The sequence below is a fragment of the Choloepus didactylus genome, chromosome 8 (genome assembly GCF_015220235.1).
Source record: "Choloepus didactylus isolate mChoDid1 chromosome 8, mChoDid1.pri, whole genome shotgun sequence".
Classification (NCBI taxonomy): domain Eukaryota; kingdom Metazoa; phylum Chordata; class Mammalia; order Pilosa; family Megalonychidae; genus Choloepus; species Choloepus didactylus.
Genome location: NC_051314.1, coordinates 127,731,875 through 127,754,185, shown reverse-complemented (window position 1 = coordinate 127,754,185; position 22,311 = coordinate 127,731,875). Strand labels below are relative to the sequence as shown.

Below are 22,311 nucleotides of genomic sequence, written 5' to 3'. Positions count from 1 at the left end.
GATCAAATACAGAAAACTGCAGATAATCAGTCATTTAATTCAGCTTCTCAAAATAAGGAAGAGTCATGTAAAATGGGAATCTTCTTCTAATGTAGAAAAAATAACAATTACAGAAATATCAACGCTTAGGAGGCCAGATGTAGTCTTCTAGGAGGAGTGGTGAGCGGGCAGCAAAGTACAGTGCAATTTAGAGTAGCTCACCAGCTGAATGAAAGTACTAGCAATAGCTGCTGATAGGAAGTGTGGATAGCCAAGTTGGGAATTTATCAATATACCTAAACAGGCAGAATGGGTATAGTCCCCCTGAAATCTAAGAACAGATTCAGAATGAATTGAAAGCTATACTGTTTGAAGCTTTGGTAGGAAAAAATCAAACAAATGAAGTTCAGCAGAAAAGTAATCAATTATATTAGGTACTATATTTTTAAAAATCTGGTTCTGTATTTTGATGTTCTTTCCAAAATAAAATACAATTTTATTGGTTATACAATAAAAGAGCCAAAGAAAATTGAAATTTTTGTCTTTTCCAGGGACATAGCTTTGACTATCTGCCTGGTGGCAACTACCCATACTGCAGGCATCATCTTTAGAAAGGAATAACTGTCTCATTAGAGCCAGTCTGCAAACCTAAACCCATAATGAGTGACGAATGACTCAAAACGCTGCATTCTCTTTGACAGAGAGGCAGTTCTATCATAATTAAAGAAATTTGGCATCAGCAACACTAAGAAATTATCTTAAAGCCAAACACCCAAAGACTAAAATGTTTTTAAGGTAACAAACATTAGTAGATTCTGCTGAATTAAAATGGCTTATTTAGAAGGATGAGTGTACCCTGAATTCGTATTACTTCCTAGAATTACTAGAAAGCAGTCTGGAGAGCTGTGTTTTAAAATAAATAACACTGACAATTTCTTACTTATTCTGAAGAAAAAAGGAATCATAAAAGTATTGTTTATTTACTATATTAAGTAATCCAGACAGAATGAATTCAAATCCACTTAAAATGTCTTGTAACAATATCAGTGTTATTTGTTTTCTTAATATAAATAAATTTACAACATGAACTGAAAGAACCCATGGTAGAGACCATGGTAAAGAGAGCAGGGTAATAAATAGATACTGAACAGGGAGATAGCATGGCCTAGTGGCACAGTTTTGGTGTCAGACTTCCCTGGTTTCCCTAGAGAAGTTACTTACTTCTTTAAGCCTTGGTTTTTTCACCTGTAAAATTAGGATAGTAATAATAGCAGAGATGTGGTAAGGATCAAATGAGATAGGGCATCCAAGGCACATTGCACAGTGCCTAGAACAAAGCAAGCCTTCAACAGACATAAGTTATTCCTCTTACTAGCAATAAGAATGTATATGGCCAGCATAATTTATTAGGTAACTTGAGTTCTATAAACCTGAGAACCCTCGTAGTTAAAATTGCAGATTTGAACACACAAGGAAATTAATTTCTAATATTGAAGAATTTTTTCCTATCTTATTCTTTAATTTTATAAATTAAATATTCTTTAATTTTATAAAAAATAAAAATAAGTTCTGCAGGCCACAATGTATTTGACAGTGTAACATTTAATTATGATACTGCAAGAAACCGGAAATACCTCTCGTGTAATTTTTTCAGCTCCACATCTCTTTCACCAATCAGTTCTGAGACACTAACAAAGTAATTATGTTCCAAATTTAGGAGAGTTTCAGAGGCAGGAGAATGGATTAGGTCATGGTACACATCTGCAAAATCTTCATCCCAGCTGGGCTCTTCAGGCCTTGCATGCTCTAATGTGGTCTACAAGATGATACACAAACATTCTTAAATCACGATGTAGTATTTTTATTTAACACACTACCCAAAAATGTGTGTATATTATGATTCCGTTTTTGTAAACAGACATGGACAGAGAGACTCTCTATTTATCTATGGATATATAGGTTATATAGGATTATGTCAGAACAGAGAAAAAAACAGAAAGACATAAGCTAAATCATTAAATACGAATTACCTGGGGGCAGGGATGTAGGTGAGGTATTAATGTGGAGGAAGGAATAGAAAGTGTTGACAACAACAAAAAGGAAGTGTGCTACGATCCCATTTCTGTAAAATAACATACACACAGCAAGGATGGTCAAAAAAACCAAAACACTAATGGTGGCTATTTTTGGGGGCAGTGGGATTTCTGATGACCTTTACTTTCTTTATATTCTAACAAATTATACAAAATTATTGCCTTGTATTGTACAATGCAATAATTTGCATGTATTAATTATATAATCAGAAAAATCTTTTCATTGTTAAAAGACATACTACTTAGAACTTGAAGTTCTCTATGTGGTCACTTGTGTGGTGATGCATTGACCTTCAAAACCCACTTTGTGCAAAGGATTTCTGTATCAAGATAAACCTGTGCAATTTTCTTATTTTGAACTTTTCTATTATCTGCACTTTAAAAAGAAATGTAAGCATGCTCTTTAGTATATGAAAACAGTAGCTATCAAAATGATAAAGGGACTAAGTAAGAACTAAGAAGCAAGAAAAACAGAAACATGGAGAGAGACAAAATTGGGGTACTCTCAGCATACCCAGATTCAACCATGAAAGCACAGACTGTCCTAAGGACAGTTACCTCAACATATCAGACAAGCACAATGATTTTACAGATGAGGAAATGGACATGGCTGAGAAGTTCCTTGCCAAAGATCATGCAATTCAATGGCAAAAGTGGAAATAAAACTGACTTCAGTATTTTTTCCATTACTGATCTTTGATAACCGATGCCTGTGAAAATGAACTATGTAAATTCTTTCCTTTTCTTACCAATGACAATGTTAAAAACTGGAACCTATGACATGGCTCAGGATAATAACATCTTAAAACAAAACAAACTAATAAATCACAGAAGCAGGTATCTTGAACTTGGCCAATCAAGAGGTAAACTTTAATCTTTATTCTTGCTCATTTATCCTTCAATAAATTGCCAGATCAGGAGGGAGGAGTTTAAGAAGACTAGCTGAGCCTAGAACTAGGATTTCATCTACTCAATGTCTCTGAAAACCTAAAGCTTCACCCTGATAACTACTCTACATCTTTGGATCTGGTGCTGATCTAGGAATGATAACCAGCCCACATGACTTAACTCTGTTTCAAATTCACTTCAGTCCTTGTAGGAAGGTGGCAGTGCAAGAGCACAGGGATCTGCTTGGCCACACAAAACACCAGACATGCCATATCCCACTAACCCAGATAAGCTAAATAATCAATATGCAGCATAGATTTTAAACTCAGCCTAGGGCAATCCTTACGAGTAAGTTGAAGCTACCTATATGAGAAGAAATGAACAGAGTTTTTCCTTGAAATATCTAACTTACACCATCTCTCAGGAGAGATGATACCAAAAAAGGGATTGTGACAGCTGAGGGGAATGGGGCATTGAGTAAGGGCCTGCAAAGAGGAAACTATTCAATATCCAGGCCATTATTTCCCTACCTCCATCCGCAGGCATTAATCCCTGCCTCTTTGAGTCTCAAACCATTTAATACCCTTTATCTCTCATGGCTATCATCCTGTCACTGACTCTCATTCATTTGAAGCTTTGGCACCAAGTTCACAGCCTTCTTCTCTGTCCCAAATCCTGCGATCATCCTGGTTCACTTCAATGTCTGTGTGGACAACCCTTCCAATGTCTTGCCTTCTTAGTTCCCCGAACCCCTATTTTTTTTTTTTAAAAGTTCTCCACCCCACCTCAGTCACCCAGTCCATATCATCACCACAAACTGCTCAAACTCTAAAAATCAAACATCCAAGTCTCTGACTATAACCTCCAATCAAGATTTCTCACCCAATTACTCCCAATCCACTGGTCCTTCAACCTCAACAGGACTTCCACTCCACAAATCCTTCTACTTTCTCAAACAGGACCTTCAATGGTGCCTGGCAATCATTCCTTTCTCTGTCAGTTCTCTCCTCAAACATCCACAATCGCACCTGCCCAGCACCTCCTCTAAACAGATGACCTGTCTTACCTATTTCACAGATAAAGTAGAAGAAATCAGAAGAGAATACCCTCAACTTCCTGCTGCCAAATTAAATTTTTTCTGAATTTACATTCTCCTTTCCTTCTCCCCTTCTGCCACAATGGAAGGAGCATTCCCCCTCCCAGTTAAGATTAATTCTCCACTTAGTTCTGGATTCCATCCAGAGTCTTCATCTCTAGCATCTTTAAAAAAAAATCCCCTGACCCTGTGTTCCCCTTTAGCAACTGCCCCATCCTTCTCCTCCATATAACCAAACTTCTTGAGTTATCTATACACTCTCTCTACTTCCAACTTCCAACACACTACAAGTCACTGAAATCTAGCTCTGTCCCCACCAATCTACTGTAACTACTCTTACCATATATAAGGCTACTTGATAAACCCAAAGGAGATTTTTTATTCTTTTCCTTGCTTGATCTTTTCTGCAGCATTTAACACTAATGATCATTCCCTCCTTCTTGGTATCTCTTTTTCCTCAGCATTCATGAAACCATAATCTCTTATTTTTTCTTACTTCTCTGGCCAGTTCCTCTTTTCCCTTGCAGGTTCTTCTTCCTCTGTTCATCCTTCAAATGTTAGTGTTTATTTGCATATTTGCCCATCGATCTGTTTGCTATCCACCCATCCCATCTATCCATTCATCCAACACATAGCAAAACACAATTATTTGCAGGCACTGTGCTAGATACCAAAGCTACAAAGGTGAATAAAATAGACATTTCCAGGTAGATATCCACACAAATAGGAGATACACATAATTCAAGAGACAATTATAATACAGGGATTATCAAGACTCTATCTAGGTATCTTCTCTTTTTATTCTACAGTCTCTTTTGGCAATCTCTTTCACTCGGTTATAATTCCTCCACATAGGAATGGCTCCCACATCTATGTATTCAGTCCAAACATCTTCCCTGAATGCCAGTTCCACATAGCTAAATACTTAAAGACATCTCCATTTGAATGTCTTATAGGCACAAAATTGAAGCTATCACTTTTCTGCTAAAACTTGCTAACACTTTTCTGCTAAAGCACCAAGTGAACAGAACTACTGTTCTATCACTCACCAGCTTATCTGTGCCAGAAACATGGGTGAATTAGATCTTTCATCCTCATATATGACCCCATGATATTGATTTCTTTCAAATTCTCAAAGATTCAGTTTGCTTAAAGTGAGAGGTAATTCACTCATTATAGCTTGCAATTATTGAATTTATTTGTCTGTTTACGTAGTTTTGTATCTGGCTCTCTAACTAGAATATAAATTCCATTCTGTGTGTATCTTGCTCACTGTTTTACCCCCAACACCTAATATATACCTGGCATATAGAAGTTGCTTCTCTCTCTATGTGTATATATATAAAAGATATATCTCATCAATTTTAAGATGTGCATTTTTTTTTTTAAATTTAGAGTTCTGTTTCTTTTTTATTGCAGATTCTAAAACTTAATGTTTGAGGAAATTATATACATATGATGAAATTTAATATAGAAGGTGTTCTAGTTTGCTAATGCTGCCAGAATGCAAAACCCCAGAGACGGATTGGCTTTTACAAAAGGGGGCTTATTTGGTTACACAGTTACAGTCTCAAGGCCATAAGGTGTCCAAGGTAATACATAAGATGTGCATTTTTTCACATTAAAAGTCTCAGGAATCAGGATGGATCTTATATTTAATGGCATCTTAGCATTCTATTATCATTTAGTTGGAGGTGTTTTTCTTTCTTAATAGTAAATAAAATAATGGTTTGCATAACAATCAATGGTATCTTGGACTTTATTAAATAAGATATATTATTTAAATGGAAAAATGATGGTGTTATGTAGCTGTCTAACAATAATAAAGATAAGTGGGAGGACAAAAGTACACCAAAACTTAAAATGAAGTATTACTGCTGGTTTAGAGGTGTCAGACAAAATGTAGGACACAGTTAAATTAGAATTTCAGATAAAAAACAAATAATTTTTTAATATAAGTATGTCCCACATATTGTATGAAACCTATTTATACTAAAAACTTGTTAGTTGTTTATCTGAAATTCAGATATAACTGGGTATCCTGTATTTTTATTTGCTCCACCTGGCAATCCTATTTTGGTTATAAATACAAAAGTAGCCTCTCATTTTACAAAGGTATTAAAATATTGTCTTATGTGTTGACCTAATATAGGAAAGAACAACAGAAGAAACAATATATATTGTATATTATGGAACGCGAATGTAGACAAAAAAGAATTATACAACTGTTTCGGTATTAGATTAACAATTTAAAAAATCCTCATCAAAGTCCAGGATATCCTTGGCTTTTTACAATCTGACCTATTTTCTTACCTCAGCATAAGCTCTGGCCCATGTATTTGCCAACTGATGTAAATCTACTTCACCTGATTTCACAGCTTCCAGTGATGCTTCAGCAACTCTATCATAATCTCTGAGGGATTCTTCTTTTATAAACTGGCTCAGAGCTTCTTTTAAGTCTGTAACAGGAAAATAAATGCCATCATCAACAAAATCCAGACATTAGTAAGGAACATTTTACTAGGCGAAGCATTCTACTGTGAAATTGTATTTTATCAAGCACATACCCTTAACAGAATGTCCAACTAAAATAAAATCAGTTTAAGGGGTCATTTAACTAATTTCATAATTATTTTTCTTTATTATTACAGGTAATTGCATGAAGAAAGGTAAAAATTCTTAACTTTTATGTATAACATTGATATTCATTAATAGTAATTACTTCTAAGCCTAATTCTTCATTTTGAAATTGAGTAGGTATAAGCACATAGACAAAAACTTTCTACAGATTTTGAGGCTATGAAGGTTACTAGGTATCTAAACAAAAAAGTTTCCCATACAATTCTAAAGGGTATATTGTTATAGAGAAGTTGAATGATTAGTATAACTGACTTAATTCAGATGATTTACAATTACACTTTTAGATTAACTACTTGTAGTCTGATATAATAAAAACATTTTGGGAAAGAAGTCAGGATGGGTCCTGGTCTTGGCTCTGTCACTGTGTTTGTGACTTTAGGCCAGTGAGTCTCTGGTTTTAGCATGCATTGGGATCCCCTGAGGGCCTTGCTAAAACAGACTGCTGTATGCCACAGCTTCTGATTCAGCAGGAATGATGTGAGGGCCTGAGACTTTGCGTATCTAACAAGTTTCATTTTGAGAACCGCTGCCTTAGGCAAATAATTTAATCTACAACTTTATATTCTGGTTTTCTTGCCTGTGCAACGAGATTGTGCTAGAAAATTTCTAGTTTCCCTTGTAACTCTAACTTTCTACATCCAACATATTCTCAATTTAAAATTTTTTTCTCATCTGTCAAATAGAACACAGACCTTCTTTAAGAATGGTTTAATAAGATGAATTATGGAATTAACTCAGGTAAGCAAAGCTTATTTAAAGATTAGTAACCCTCTTAAGTGACTTCTCTGGAATTGACCATATCGTTAAAAGGAGTATCTATTTAGCAATATAATTCTAATATACAATAATAAATGATAGCTGAAATGCCTTATGAATCTACCCAACTAAATTGAGAAGTTAAGAGTTCTAATCCAGACTTTGAAACTAATTTTTCACCATTTAACTTAATATTTATACTAAAAACTGCCTTGCAGACAACAAGGGTTACAGGAAATAACACTCAATAAAACAAAGATCTGGGGAACCTTTTTTATTCTTAGAAGGCAAGCAGTTAAACCAACACTTGAAATTTTATGGTTGTTTCTAATGCTTCTTAGGTTTATGCTTTCTAATCTAAAAATTCTAATGGCAGGGACTAAAGGAAAATAACAAAGTAATACTACTTGAACAATCAGTCCTCACCATTTTCTATAAAGCAGGGTAAATTGTGAAGCAGCATCAGACGTCCATGCAAATGACTGGCATTCTCTTGAACAGGAAATTGGAGGGGCACCCTCAGTTCAAAGCACTGACTTCCTACTTTGAATTTATATAGGAATTCCCTCTCTCTGTTGCAGAATCTTTCTCTGTTTTTCTTCATCTTTGGCAGGATTTCTATAGAACCAACAAAAAGTGGCAGATTAGAAGTCCATAAGAAAACGTGTTGTTTCATTATTGTTACTCAACCTCTAAGAAAGAGTTCTGCCATTCAGAGATTTTATATGTGTATATGTGCCAATTACTCTAGCTGTTCCCATGTGTTTATCCCCGTATTTTCATCTTTGTGAGAGGAGAAAAAGGATTTTACTTTTATGAGAACACCATTTAAACTTCATTCAAGAAAAAAGATGATGCCTCTAAAGTACTTTGCATTCCTAGACAAGGTTCTCAAGAATAAGGAAGGAGCATGGAGAGAAGAGCAAGAAAGGATTCTTAGGAAGAGATTCAAGGATAGAGTTTATAGAACAGTTAGTTGAATACAGTCTAAAGAAACAGTTCAGAGACATCAAACAACCTGGAGATCTTAGAGGCCATGGATTGGAGATCTGATTTGGGAGACAGTGAGGAGGTGGCAGTGGAAAGATTTCCATGTGGGAAAACGATATACAGGAAATACAAAATACAGGACACCCCATAAGGCAAACTGGACACTATTCAAAAAGAACATCTAGCTAAAGAGCATCAACATTAGTTAAAGATTTATTCATCGGCCACCTAACCGATTTGCCAGGCTTTCAGGCTTTCCCCATCAACTCATTTCTCACACTGTTCTCTCCACAGAAGTCACAGCAATCTTTCTAAAGTGCATATCTGATCATATCACCCATCTGCTTAAAACATTCCTAAGACATCCTACTGCCCTCAGGATAAAATTCAAACTCCTTCCCCAGTTTAGTACTCCCCTGCTTACATCCCCAGACTCTTCTTTCAGCACCTGCACTCTGTGAATACACTCAAATTCACAAACTTTATCAGTAAAGTAAACAAACTTTTACTCCTTTTTTTTTACCTCAGCTAACTACTCATTCTTTAGGTCTCAGCTTAGATACCCTCCAGGAAGTTTTCTCCAATTCCCTAAAACTGGACTGGGTTCCCACTACAGGCTCTTATATCAGTCTGTACTAGCTGAATCACAGCCCTTGTAACACTCAATCTCTTACTCCCAATAGAAGAACAGTATTCTTGAAGTGGAAGGACCTCTTGTTGTATCGTATATTCCAGGCAGGACACTGGAAATATTACCAAGTACTAATAAATATTTGTTAAATTGTATGGTGTTTTATGTTACGGTGCTCACTGGGAATGCAACGAAGAGAACAAGCAATTATTCATAGTGTTCCTTAAAAAAGATGTCATCTAAAATATAAAAATAACTCAGACAAAATGATTTCTTTCGGAAATCATTTGACTTGCACTCTCCAGGGTATTTTCTCAAACCTACAGGTAGGTTATACACAAAACTTTTCAACTATTGATTTTGCCATAACGCAAAGAGATAGGTAACTTATGTTTCACTTACAGAATGAATTATCTAACATTTATTAAGTGCAAAGCAATAGAATTTGGTACAATCAATTGAAAACTGGCATTAACTATTAAATCTAAAGACAGGTTTACCCTTTGATGTAGAAATTCCACTGTTCATAGCAGCTTTATTCAGAACAGCCCCAAACCAGAAACAATTTAAATGCTTATCAATAACAGAATGGTTTGTGGTTTATTCATATAGTAGAATACTACACAGCAATAAAAAAGAACCAACCACTAAAAAAATACAACAATGTGAATGTATCTTACAGACATTATGTTGAGCAAAAGGCGGAAGACCCAAAAAAGTACATACTGTAAGCTTCTATTTCAATGAAATTCGCATATAGGTAAAGTCACTGATGATGACAGAAGTCAGGATAGGGTTTACCACCGGTGTGAGGGATGGTGATTGGGAAGAGGCTTGAGGGAGCCTTATGGGGTGCTGGAAATGATTTGTATCTTTATCTTGGTGGTGGTTATGTGGGTATTTATGTATATAAACATTCATCAAGCGCTTCACTTAAGACTTTCTCTTTTCATACTTTACTGAATGTATCCCCTATTATAAGAAAAAGAACACAGAGGGAAGCAAGAGAAAAGAAAGAGAAAGAGGGAAAAGAGAGAGAGAGATAGACAAGCTTTGTTGTAAGGAACAGTCACAAAAGAAGTAGCAGTTTTTGCCTTTGGGAGATGTAAACTCTACAAAGAAAAGATGAAATAACAAGTGAAAGTACGTGAGTTAAAATAAGTGTTACCTAAAAATATATGAGTCTACTGTTAAGTGCAACGTATATGTAGTGAAAAGCAGACAGGTGAATGGGAAGGATCTACATTAGAAAGCTTTGGGTTGGCCAAGACTGAGTGCCAACTAATGTGCAGAATCCTGAGCTATATGCCTTCAGGAGGTTCTGACCTCAGCCCTTGAGGAAAAGAATAATATGATATGAAAAAGAGACATTCCCACTGACTTTATATTAAACAGCCTAACAGACTTCCTTGCCACCAGCGAACCAACCATTCCCAACCCTCATGCCAGACTGCCTTCATTAAAACTTCTCGGTGTTTTCCCACTTCCTCCTCCCCAGACTTACCAGCAGGGCACACAAAGCTCTCCCATGATCTGATTCCCATTTACACCCTCAGTTTCATCACTACCATGTCCTCACCAGGTAATAGGCATCCTGAGGACAAGGGCTGTCTTCTCTATAGCTGAGCCACAGCACCTAACATGGTGCATACAGACCTTAGGCAATTATTTGTTGAAACAATATAGTGATAAGAGAACGAATCTTTGCTTGTCATTCAAATGGCCTGAATTTCGACTCTGCCATTTACTTGCTGCCTGAGGAACTGTCATTTGGGGGTAATGTCATTCAACTTGCAAGACTGCCATAAGGATTAATAAACTAATACGAAGCACCTGGTAAACATAAAATGATTAATAAATGGAAGCTAGTAATAACAAATTAGCCATTTAGTTAAAAAAAAAAAAAGCCCACAGGCAATAGTTGAATGCACATGATGAAGGCAGAAGTAGTAAAGGAACACTGTAGAAGGAAATTGAAAGTTATGCAAATATAGGCTTACGATGTAATTTTGTTCTAATGCAATACTTTCGGTAAACAAAAACCATTAGCGCTGATTTCAATTCGATTCAACATTTAGTTTTATTGCGGTCCAACAAAGAGATATTTTAGTTCCCCTTCCGGTTTTTTTTTCTCCCTGGCTGGCGGTCTATCTAAGCCTTGCCTCAGTTTTAGCAGGGGTGAAATCAAAGGTTTCCCGTATAAAAGCGGACTGGGAGGAAGGCTGGACCGAGTTCATACAGCCAATAAATAGAGGCTCCGAGGCTCGAATTAGTCTGCGAAAAGGAAGGTGGGCGGCCAGGTCGAGAAGCTCCAGCCAAGAGAGCTCACTTGGGGGATTTCAGTCTGCAGGGGATTCCTCACTCTTTGTTCCGGGCTCACCTCGCCTAGCTCCGAAATCCTGAGCGATCTGCACACTCCCTGCCGTCAACGGGTCGCACACTAGGGGTATCAGCTGACTTACCTACCCGTTTTTGCAGCAGCAGATCCGCCACGGCAGATTCGCTCACGTCTGTTCCTCTTTCCCAACGCTGGATGGAAAACCCATAGAGCCAAGAACCTCCTTATGTCCTCCTGCATCAATTGAATCATTTGAAAAGTGTCGGAACGTGCATTTCTACTGTTATTGTGTATTTCAGAGACGGCGCCACAAGCCGTTGTCCCCACGAAAGTGCAAAGGCAAAGCACAAACTCAGCTCTTGTTGACCGGATGCGGAAGCGCAGTGCTCTTGGGAAAGGCCAGAAAAAAAATTAGCTTTTCTCAGAGCGCAGGCGCTACCGCAAGAATGGCTGGAAATGATTGGAGGACTGGCTGCCGGTGGGCGGAGAGCGACGATGTTTGGTTTTCGGCGGGAGTGGAAACCGCCAGTGCTGCCTAGGAGAGCTTGAGACCTGCCGATTTGCACCATTGAAGGAGACCATGGTGCGGCCTGTGCGGTGGGTAGTTAATGACATCCGGCGGAGTTGGGGAGAAAGGGAAGGCAACTTCACCTACACGGGACTGAGGGGAGAGTCCGATAGGATGGAAGGTGGGGATGGTGGGAGTTGGATCGACGGTTAAGGGAAAAGGCTCTGTCATGAAGAAACTCTCCAGTTTCCAGTGAGAGGCAAGCATTCCTCAGAAGTATCCTAGCTTCATAGCCTTCTGTCTCCCTCTCTTTACCGATCGCATTGAAATAAGACCTTGTTCAGTTAGCATTTGAACAGCGTCTTACATTTCACGGAGCGCCTACTTCTGTGTTATTTCATTTGTTCGTCGTTATAGTTTTCTTTGATCTAGAAAGGTTAGCTAACCTTTTATCGATTAAAAGCTCCCAGGCAGAAAGGCAAATTTAACTTAAGTCGCACAGCTAGTAAGTGGCAGGACAATACTCAAACCTAAGTCATATGACTCCAGATCCTCTGTGGTTTCCATCATACTACTTGTACCTATTCCTCTACTTAACCACATTTGAGTACGATGGAGGCTTAAGGTCAGCCATTCATTCATTTAAAGTTATTGAACATATTAATTTCTATATTGTACTAGGTGCCAGAGGTTACATTCCAGTGCCGGATGGGTGAGAAGGGAGCAGAAAATAGACATTGCAATGTGATTGGGAATGGGAGCAAGGGAAACCCTATTTGAGTAGTTGGGCCATGGCTCTCTCAGGAGATAACACTAGAGCTGAGACATGAATGATGAGACAGAGCTAAACAGGTGAAAATCTGAGACAATCCAGGTAGAGAGAACAGCCAAGAGTCAAGGCTCTGAGCTTGAGTATGTTGGTGGAACAGAATGAAGGCTACTAACACTGTAGAATAATGAGCAGTGGGGAGAATTGTAAAGGATGAGATCAGAGAAATAGGCAGGGACCAGATCAGGTAAGGTCTTGTAGGCCCTAGAAAATTTTATTGTTCTAAATACAGGAGGGTGCCAACGGAGGGTTTTAAATGGGGGAAAGAAATCTAATTTTGGCTTTATAAAGATGACTGGCTGCTGGTGGAGAATAAATGGGAGATGGGGTGACTAGAATGGTAGCAGGGGAACCTGTTGGAAGTCTATGATGCCATTGGGTAGTGGCTTAGATTAGGTTGTTATCACATGGAATGGAATGATGAATTTGGGATATATTTTGGAGGTACTGCTGACAAGACTTGCTGAAGTGGGTTTGTTGGTAAAGACAAAAGGAATAAGGATGAATCCACAAGAATTTTGGCCTGAGCTGCTGTATGGATGATCTTTTTATTAATTTAAATGGGAAAGACTAGGAAGTAGAAGGTATGCATAAAGCATGTCTACATACCAAAGTACAATAATTGTCTCAAGGAAAAGCACTTGTGTGATTGTTTGAATTGCAAACTGAACTAGCCACTTTTTCAGCTTGCGCACCATTTTTACTTGAAAGAACAACTAATGTACAAACTAGGAGATATTCACACTTGGAATTTGACAGACATTCTGGAAAAGGAACTAATTGAGCCTATCACTTCAAAGAAAACAGCTGACAGCATTTGTTTTCAGTGATAAAATTTGCACTGTCAAACAAAATTTAGATATTTAGAAAACTTGTGTGCACCACATTGAACTTGATGGATTCCCAGCACTCAAAGACTTTTATGATGAGTTTGATGGTGATATTAACCAAATGTGATTTTTGATATCGTGTAGTGCAATATTTGGAAGATCTGTTTAACTCAGTGAACCAGTACCTCCCAGATTACCAACAAATGATGAAACAAAATCATGCATCAGTAAAGTATCCAAAGTGCATGATAAACCAAGGGATATTAATGTATCAGAGTATGAAGAGTTCATTGATACCCTTTCAAATTCCACACTGCAACTAACCGTTAAGAAACTACCACTTGTGTTTTGTAATAGTGTCAGAAAAGAATAATTATCTGAAAAGGAAAATATTCCTCTCTTCCAACTACATAGGTTGAGATCAGATTTTCTGTGTATACAGTATATTGTAATAGATTGAATGCAGAAGTAAATATGAGAACCCAGTTGTCTTCTATTGAGCCAGACCTGAAGCAATTTGCAAATATGTAAAACAATGCCACTCTTCCCACACTTTTTTATGTTTGGGAAAATTAGTTACTTTTCACAAAATTATATTATTTATGCTGAAATGTCATGGGTTTACTGTTATTTTTAATGGATTAATATATATTTTTAAATTTCTCAGTTGTAATTTCTAATACCGTAAATATATATATATAAAATCCACATGCACAAACACTCTGAGATTCTGAGTAATTTTTAAGAGCTTTGTAAAGGAGTCCTGACACCAAAAGTTTGAGAACCACTGGTTTGAAAGAACCATTTTTCTTTTCCTCAGGCTTTATTCAAATGTAATTTTTAAAATAGAAGAACATTTCATTTAGTGCCTAGAGGAGGGAGGAAAGAAATAACTTTAGTTTTAAACTTTGAGTATCACTTTCTCCTAGTCCCACTAAAGTAGGCTAAAGATTCATTTCGGGTGGCAGATACAGAATCACTCACCATTTTTTTTTTTTTTGAAATAAATTCAAAGTTACATGAATAGTTGCAAAAACAATACTACCCCCATACACAGAATTCCATCATACCCTGACCCCCCTCCCCCGATAGCTCAATCCACCAACTTTAACATGCTGTCACATTGCTATTTCTTTCCCTCCCTCCCTCCCTATCATCCATCATATATTTCTCTGTCTTCTGAATATGAGAGTTAGCTGCACACATCCTTGAACATACACTATAATTCACGTATGTACTTCCCATGAACAAGAACATTCTTTTATGTAATTCCATTAAGCACAGCTAAGAAGTATAAGAGACTCAACAGTGATACAATGCTTACATTCTATATTTCCTTTTCCTTATGTCTCAACTGTGTCCCTTCGAGCCACCTGTCCTCCACCCTCCAATCCCATCCAAGTTCATCCTTAGCATTCAATTGTCATCTAGTTAGACTGTCTTTTTTTTTTCTTCCTAGCCTTCCATTAGTGAGATTAATCACATTTAGAATGATGTTATGCTCTTTCCCACCATCCATTACTAGAAATTTCCCTTCACCTCAAACAGCAACCCTACACTCCTTTCTTAACTTCCCATTGACCCTTCCCCCATTTCTCTTAACCCAAACTCTACTTTTCATCTCTATGGTTATATTCTCTGATAATTTCTTTGTGTTTACTGTGGGGCTTAAAATTAACCTCTTAAATCCCTATCAATCTTATTTTTCTTTGATACCACCTTCACTTCAATAGGGCACATAAACTATGTTCCTATACTCCTTCATTCCCCCACCTTTATATAGTTGTCTAAAATTGCATATTTTACATTGAGTTCAAAACCATTGATTTGTCCTTAGAGTTTGTGTATTTTTTATCATGTAGGAAGTAAATAGTGGAGTTATAGTTCAAAAATTATTGACTTCTATTTGTATTCCATTGTGTTTGGAGAATGTTTTTTGAGTATATTCAATTTTTTTTTTTTTTTTTTTAATTTCTTGAGGCTTGTTTTGTGTCCCATTTTATGGTCCCTTCTGGGGAAAGATCTGTGATCACTAGAGAAAAATGAGTGTCCTGGTGATTTGGGATGTAAGGTACTATATATGTCTGTTAAAATTCTCTATATCTCTTTCTCCTTTCTTTGTCTCTCTGTTGGTAGGGCTTCCTTTAGAATCTGAAATAGGGCAGGTCTTTTATTGGCAAAGTCTCTCAGCATTTGTTTGTCTGTGAAAAATTTAAGCTCTCCCTCAAATTTGAAGGAGAGTTTTGCTGGATAAAGTATTCTTGGCTGGAAATTTTTCTCTCTCAGAATTTTAAATATGTCATGCCACTGCCTTCTCGCCTCCATAGTGGCCGCTGAGTAGTCACTACTTAGTCTTATATTGTTTCCTTTGTATGTGGTGAATTGCTTTTCTCTTGCTGCTTTCACAACTTGCTCCTTCTCTTCAGTATTTGAGAGTCTGATCAGAATATGTCTTGGGGTGGGTTTATTTGGATTTATTCTATTTGGAGTTCGCTGGGCATTTATGCTTTGTGTGTTTATATTGTATAGAAGGTTGGGGAAGTTTTCCCCAACAATTTCTTTGAATAGTCTTTCTAGACCTTTACCCTTCTCTTCCCCTTCTGGGACACCAATGAGTCTTAAGTTTGGACGTCTTATTTTATCTATCATATCCCTGAGATCCATTGCGATTTTTTCAATTTTTTTCTCCATTCTTTCTTTTGTTCTTTCATTTTCTGTTCTGTGGATTTCTAGGACACTGAGATGTTGTTCAGCTTCCTCTAGTCTTGTATTGTGAATATCCAGAGTCTTTTTAATTTGGCCAACAGTTTCTTTTATTTCCATAAGATCTTCTATTTTTTTATTTACTCTTGCTATGTCTTCTTTATGCTCTTCTAGGGTCTTTTATATGGTGCTTATATCCTGGGCCATGGTCCTCTTGATGTCCTTTAAATCCTTTGCCATGTTTTCATTCTTTGATTGTAGTTCTTTAATTAAATTTGCGAGGTATAACGTTTCTTCCGAAATCTTGATTTGTGTGTTTGGAGCTGGATTCTCCATATCATCTGGTTTTATTATATGCATTAAGATTTTCTGTTGTTTTTGGCCTCTTGGCATTTGTTTTGCTTGATAGGGTTCTTTCAAGTTGTATCCAAAAAAAAGGCATATCGATCTAATTTTTCAGAGACACAGTTTGGTGATGTACACTTTCTCTAAGTAACCAGCAGGTGGCGTCTGTGAGCCACCTATATCCCTCCAGTCAGTTCTCAACCTTTTTTCCCCGCGTAGTGAGGGGAAATGATTCTTGTGTGTTCAGTTGGAGAGCTCAGCCTGGGTGCGCTGCTGGTCACCCGCCCTGAATGTGGGGCGCGTGCACGAGTGGCCAAGGAGGAAGGGCAGCTCTCTCTCGGTGTCCCATAAACCACTGGACTTGGCGTAGCACCCCTGGGTTCTCCGAGCGGATCCCCCCTCCCATCTGCGATCCTCCCTCAGCCGAGGGAGATGCCGTGATACGTCATCAGTGTGCGCCGTCTCTCTAGGGAAGCGCTGGGCCGCTTGGCTGTGCTGCGGGGCTCTCAGCTCATTTCAGAATGCAGAATGTGTGAGGCTGTCCACTGCAACGCCTTGTGGGTTGAGAGCAGCTGAGGTTTTCTCCACGGAGAGAGAGCGAGAGACAGAATATTTCCCCCAGTTCTTCCAAGGTCAGTTGTCACAAAAGCCTTTGTCTGCTTGTTGAGGATTCGCTGTCTGTATTGAACAGTTATTATTAAAACCTCACTTGGAGCTGGGCTGAGAAAGTGCACGGCGCGGCTTCTGTGAGGGAGGGGCTCCCGGCTCTAGGCTCTCGGCTCTCAGCACAGGCCCGCAATTTTACTTACAGATTTTGTGCTGTGATCTCAGGCATTCCTCCCAATTCATGTCGGTGGATGTTGAGTTTACTGTCACGTTTGTCTCCCCGCTACCATTCCAGGTTATTTACTGTTTTTTTGTTCATTTATGAATTGTTCTGGGGGAGACTAAGTCTTCCACTTCTTTCTATGCCACCATCTTCCCAGAAAAAAAAAACTACCATTTTTTAAATGTCCATTGTATAAAGAACATTATTTGGTATCATGGGGGAGATTTAAAAAAGAAAGGCTTTTAGTCTCAAGGAGTTTGTAATTTAATAGGAAGACAGGATGTACATATAAAACAAAAGAATGCATACAACACAAACTTATAAATACCTAATAGCAATTAAACAGTTTATAAATTGTAAATGTTAATTATATGAATTATTCTCACTTTGTGGGTTATCTGAATTTTTGTTTTGTCTATTTCAGGTTTGGTTTCTTTGCTGCACACCTTCACCCTAATATTCTCCTAGCCCTAGAACATATCCCTCTTCGGAGTACATTCAGGTTATAGACTAATTTTAACAAAGTGATCATTTAATGTAAATTTCATGTGCTAAGGAAAATGGAAATAGGAATGTAGATTTAATGTAATTTACACCACTCACATTTTGTACAGGTCTCATCTGTTAAGATTAAAAGGGAAAAAATAATTTAAAAATCCATTTTATCAGTGTTCTCTTTATATATTTATCTTGAAGATTGACTGTGAAATGCCAATCATGTTTAAATTTAGATATAAAAAGAATCCAAGCACTTGTTCATTTACTCAAGGCTATTAATGGCTTTAAGGAATGGAGGTGAGAAGTTGACATTTGTATAAATGAAAACTTTCTGTCTTGGTCATAGGCATAAGAAACCAGTCAATTACTCACAGTTTGAGGACTCAGACAGTGATGGTAAGTAGAGCTTATTTTTGCTTTAAAGATTTGGAATTTTTCCCTCAGAATATGTATAGTGTATATAACTCAAATAGTGAAAATATTCCCTAACTGTATATGGAATAATTCTGGAAAAATACTTTCTAATCATTTGGGATAATTATGCTGGTAATTATGCTGACAAGGTCTTTGTAGGTAAGTGATAAATAAACAGGGGCAGGTGAAAATGGTTCTTTAGGTCTAAACTACTCTAGGCTTATCTTTCTGAAATTGGGGTTTATCTCTTTCTACCCTTTTCCCCCAAGAAGGCACATACTCTTTTTGAAACACACATGGGTTACAGGATATGATGTAAAATTCCCATTAATTGTAAAATAAAACAAGATCTCAAAGAAAGGTTAGGCTTAAGTTATACCATATTGGGTTATATGTTTACTTGTCTCTGCTATAAGGGAACGTTGGTTGGAAAATTTGTGAAGCATTTCATTAGCTTATATTACACTTTGAAGTAGGTTTTTTTTGTTCTTCCTCAGATCATCAGAGTTTTCCTTAAGTCAAAATATTTAGTAACTCCTAGGTGTGAAAGATTGTGTTTTTTGCTTTGGGCATAGCCTTAAGTATGTCTTAGGCTTGGGAGAAAATAGTGTAGAATATAATTTCTAGCTTTTTATTGCTGTCATCAGTCTGTCACCAAACATTTATAAATTGCCAGTTGTGTTTTGGGCACTGTGAAGGCAGGGAGTCACAAAAGTTACTCTATTCCCACATGGAGAAGCATAAGAAAGACAATGTATATTAATAAATGCTAAATTATGTGATTAATACTACATGTACCATGAAGGTATGCTTACAAGTGCTATGCATGTGTTTAAAAGTTGCGGCAGCAGTTTTTATGTTGTGAAGATCAACAGGAGAACTACCTCATATCTGAGGATAGATTAGACAGAAAAACCTGTGAGAAACAGTAAAGGAATGGAAAAAGAGTATCCCATTGCCAGAAATTAAAAACTGACTTTGGTAGGTTCATAGAAAGGTCATTGTGTTAACGTAAAGAGAAATTACTACCATTGTAAAAATCCTCAAATAGGAGCTCCTTTCTCTCTTCCATGTTCTGATGCTTTTTACTTTCCTTAGCTTAGTTAATGTACTAAGTCTTAGTTTTCCAGAGCTGCTACAACAAATAACACACAGTTGGTTGGCTTAAGAAACAGGTATGTCTCATGGTTTGGCAGATTAGAAGCCCAACATCAAGGTATCGGCAGGGCTCGCTTTTTCCCAGAGTCTGTAGAGTTCCCGCAGTCCTCCGTCACGTGGCCATCTCTCTCTCTCCTTGTGTCTGCCCCTCTGATTTCCATTGACCTCTGGCTTCAACTTCCACGTCCATTTTCCTCTACTTATAAGGTCTAGAGCCATATTGGATTGAGGCCCGCTCTCATTCCGTTTGGCCACACCCTTACTTACAATAGCATCTTCAAAGTCCTATTTTCATTCCCACAGGAATGCAGATTAAGACTTGAGCATGTCTTTTGTGGGGGGCATGGTTCAGTCCCCAACAGGGCCTTTAAAAGAAGATATTTGGCTAGGTTTTGAAGTTTTCATAAAAACCATTTCTTGCTAACTTTCAATATGATAGAATGTTCCAGGGAACTTTTAATAATATCTTTAGTAGTTTTACAGTTTTTAATTAATCATTTTTTCTTTAATATTTATATAATAGCTTAATTGCCTTTGCAGTTTTTTTAGTGAATTGGTATTTGATAAATTGATGTTTTAAAAAAATAAAGGCCACTTAAAGAAAGAGAAGTTGAAAAAGCATGGGTGAAAATAAAGGAAAACAATTCACTGACAATGTTTTTTCAATTGTGGAAATTAAAAGATTTGCTTGACCTTTAAAACTTCGGGAACACACAGTGTAATGGTTATCAACTGCTAAGGGAATAATTTTATTTCTTATCCAGAAAAACTGTTTCATATGTTCTTTTATTTTTAATTCACACATAAATAGATGATTTTATTTCTTCAACTGCACCTTTAAACAAGAAACCCAAAACAGCACAAAAAGAGATAAAACAAGACAAATCAAAACCTAAATTGAAGGATTTTGAGAAAGAAGATGGCCCACTACAGGAGAAAAACACTAGAAAAAGGTGAGAGGTAAGACATACTAAATATATATCATTAGATGTATTAATTCAGAGGTATAGATTTGAACTCTTGGTTTAGATAAGAACCTAAGCAGGATCAGGCCTTATTTTGTGCATGTAAGAGAAGAGGGACTACTATTAACCCATTTCTGACTACCTAACTTAAAAAAAAATTCACAAGCATATAAGGAAATATCGATTCAAATATTAAAACAATCAGAATTACAAAGTTTTAGAAGTTATGGGTTACAGGACCCAGCACTTGTCTTTGAAGTCTTCAGGTCTTACAAGACTATTTTGTTAAAAATAACATTTGTTAGGACAGTTTTACAAAATTTAAAACCACTTCTTTTTCTGCAGCCAAAGAAAAGATATTTTCTCCTTATCCTGTTGAGATGTGTCTAACAGTGAGAAAGTCCTATAGTTTCTAGATTAACCCTGGAATCAAGAAGATGGGAGGATGGAGGAAGGAAGTCCTGAGAGGCCCAAAACTAAACAGTACAAGGGAGGAGACAGGTAGAAGAGGAACAAATGAGCATGTGATATTTTATTGCTACAACTATGAAAATGGTTAATTAACAGAGAAACCTCATATCATTCCCTTTACCTTTTTCCTTTTTTTTTTTTTTTTTTTTTTTGAGTTTCTTGACCATATTTTAAATATAGTGAAAAGACAGCCCATAGATGGGAGGAAATATTTGCAATCATATGTCAGATAAGGGACTTGTATCAAGAATATTTAAAGAGTTCTTAAAATTCAACAGTAAAAAGAAATAACCCAATTTAAAAATGGGGAATCTTCTTTCTCCAAAGAAGATATAAAAAATGCCAGTGATCACATGAAAAGACACTCAACTTCATTAACCATCAGAGAAATGCAAATCAAAAGCACAATAAGAAGACATTGGCAGTGTAGCCTAGTGGTTACAAAATCCAGACTCTGCACCTAAACTGTTGGGTTCAAATCCTGTCCCTGTTGCTTACCTGCTGTGCAACTTTGGTGGGATTCTGTAATAAATTAAAAAAAAAAAAAAAAAAAAATCACAATAAGATACCACTTCACACCCACTAGGATGGGTATAATCAAAAAGACAGACAGTAGCAAGTGTTGGCAAGGATGTGGAGAAATTGGAACCCTCGTACATTGCTGGTAAGAATGAAAAATATTGCAGGCACATTGGAAAACAGTATAGCAGTTCTTCAAAATGTTAAACATAGAGTTACCACTCAACCCAGCCTAGGTATATACCCAAGAGAACTGAAAACATATGTCCACACAGAAAGCTGTGCAGGAATGTTCATAGCAACATTATTCATAATAGCCAAAAAGTAAAAACAACCCAAATGTCTGTCAGCCGATGAATGGATAAATAAAAGGAATATCTATACAATGGAATATTATTTGGCAATAAAAAGAAATGAAGTAATGATAAATATAACGTGGATGAATACTGAAAACATTATGCTAAGTGAAAGAAGCCAGACACAACAGGCCACATAGGATATGATCCCATTTATATGAATTGTCCAGAGTAGGCAAATTCCATAGAAACGAAAGGTAGATTATTGGTTGCTGGGGAGAGAAGGGAATGGGAGTGACTACCACCAGATGTGGGATTTCTTTTGGGGGTGATTAAAACACTGTGGAATTAGATAGTGGTGATGGTTGCACAACTCTGTAAATATACCAAAACTGCTGAATTGTATACTTTAAAAGGGTGAATTTTACTGTTTGTGAATCATGTGTCATTAAAACTGTATTTTAAAAAATTAATAAATCCTACAAGGTACATTTTAATGCTTCTTCCTTCATGTAACCTTTCCTTGTGTCTTGTC

At 36.9% G+C, this 22,311-nt stretch overlaps 2 protein-coding genes across 6 annotated transcripts in view; one reads left to right on the top strand and one right to left on the bottom strand.

Annotated features, from left to right (window-relative positions):
• The window catches only part of C8H12orf4 (chromosome 8 C12orf4 homolog), a 63,787-nt gene extending 52,154 nt beyond the window's left edge, over window positions 1–11,633 (bottom strand). The window contains exons 1-4 of one of the 2 annotated variants that reach the window (XM_037846838.1): window positions 11,540–11,633; window positions 7,879–8,070; window positions 6,370–6,515; window positions 1,614–1,795 (exon numbers count right to left, since the gene is read on the bottom strand). In XM_037846838.1, coding sequence (XP_037702766.1) covers window positions 1,614–1,795; window positions 6,370–6,515; window positions 7,879–8,056 — 506 coding nt within the window. In that variant the 5' untranslated portion in view covers window positions 8,057–8,070; window positions 11,540–11,633. The other variant, XM_037846839.1, reaches the window with a different exon arrangement.
• A 305-nt stretch (window positions 11,634–11,938) lies between these two features.
• The window catches only part of RAD51AP1 (RAD51 associated protein 1), a 30,178-nt gene continuing 19,805 nt past the window's right edge, over window positions 11,939–22,311 (top strand). The window contains exons 1-3 of one of the 4 annotated variants that reach the window (XM_037848010.1): window positions 11,939–12,008; window positions 18,300–18,349; window positions 20,337–20,478. In XM_037848010.1, coding sequence (XP_037703938.1) covers window positions 11,992–12,008; window positions 18,300–18,349; window positions 20,337–20,478 — 209 coding nt within the window. In that variant the 5' untranslated portion in view covers window positions 11,939–11,991. Of the gene's footprint in view, window positions 12,009–17,761; window positions 17,958–18,162; window positions 18,350–20,336; window positions 20,486–22,311 lie in introns of those variants that run through there. The other 3 variants (XM_037848008.1, XM_037848009.1, XM_037848011.1) reach the window with 3 other exon arrangements.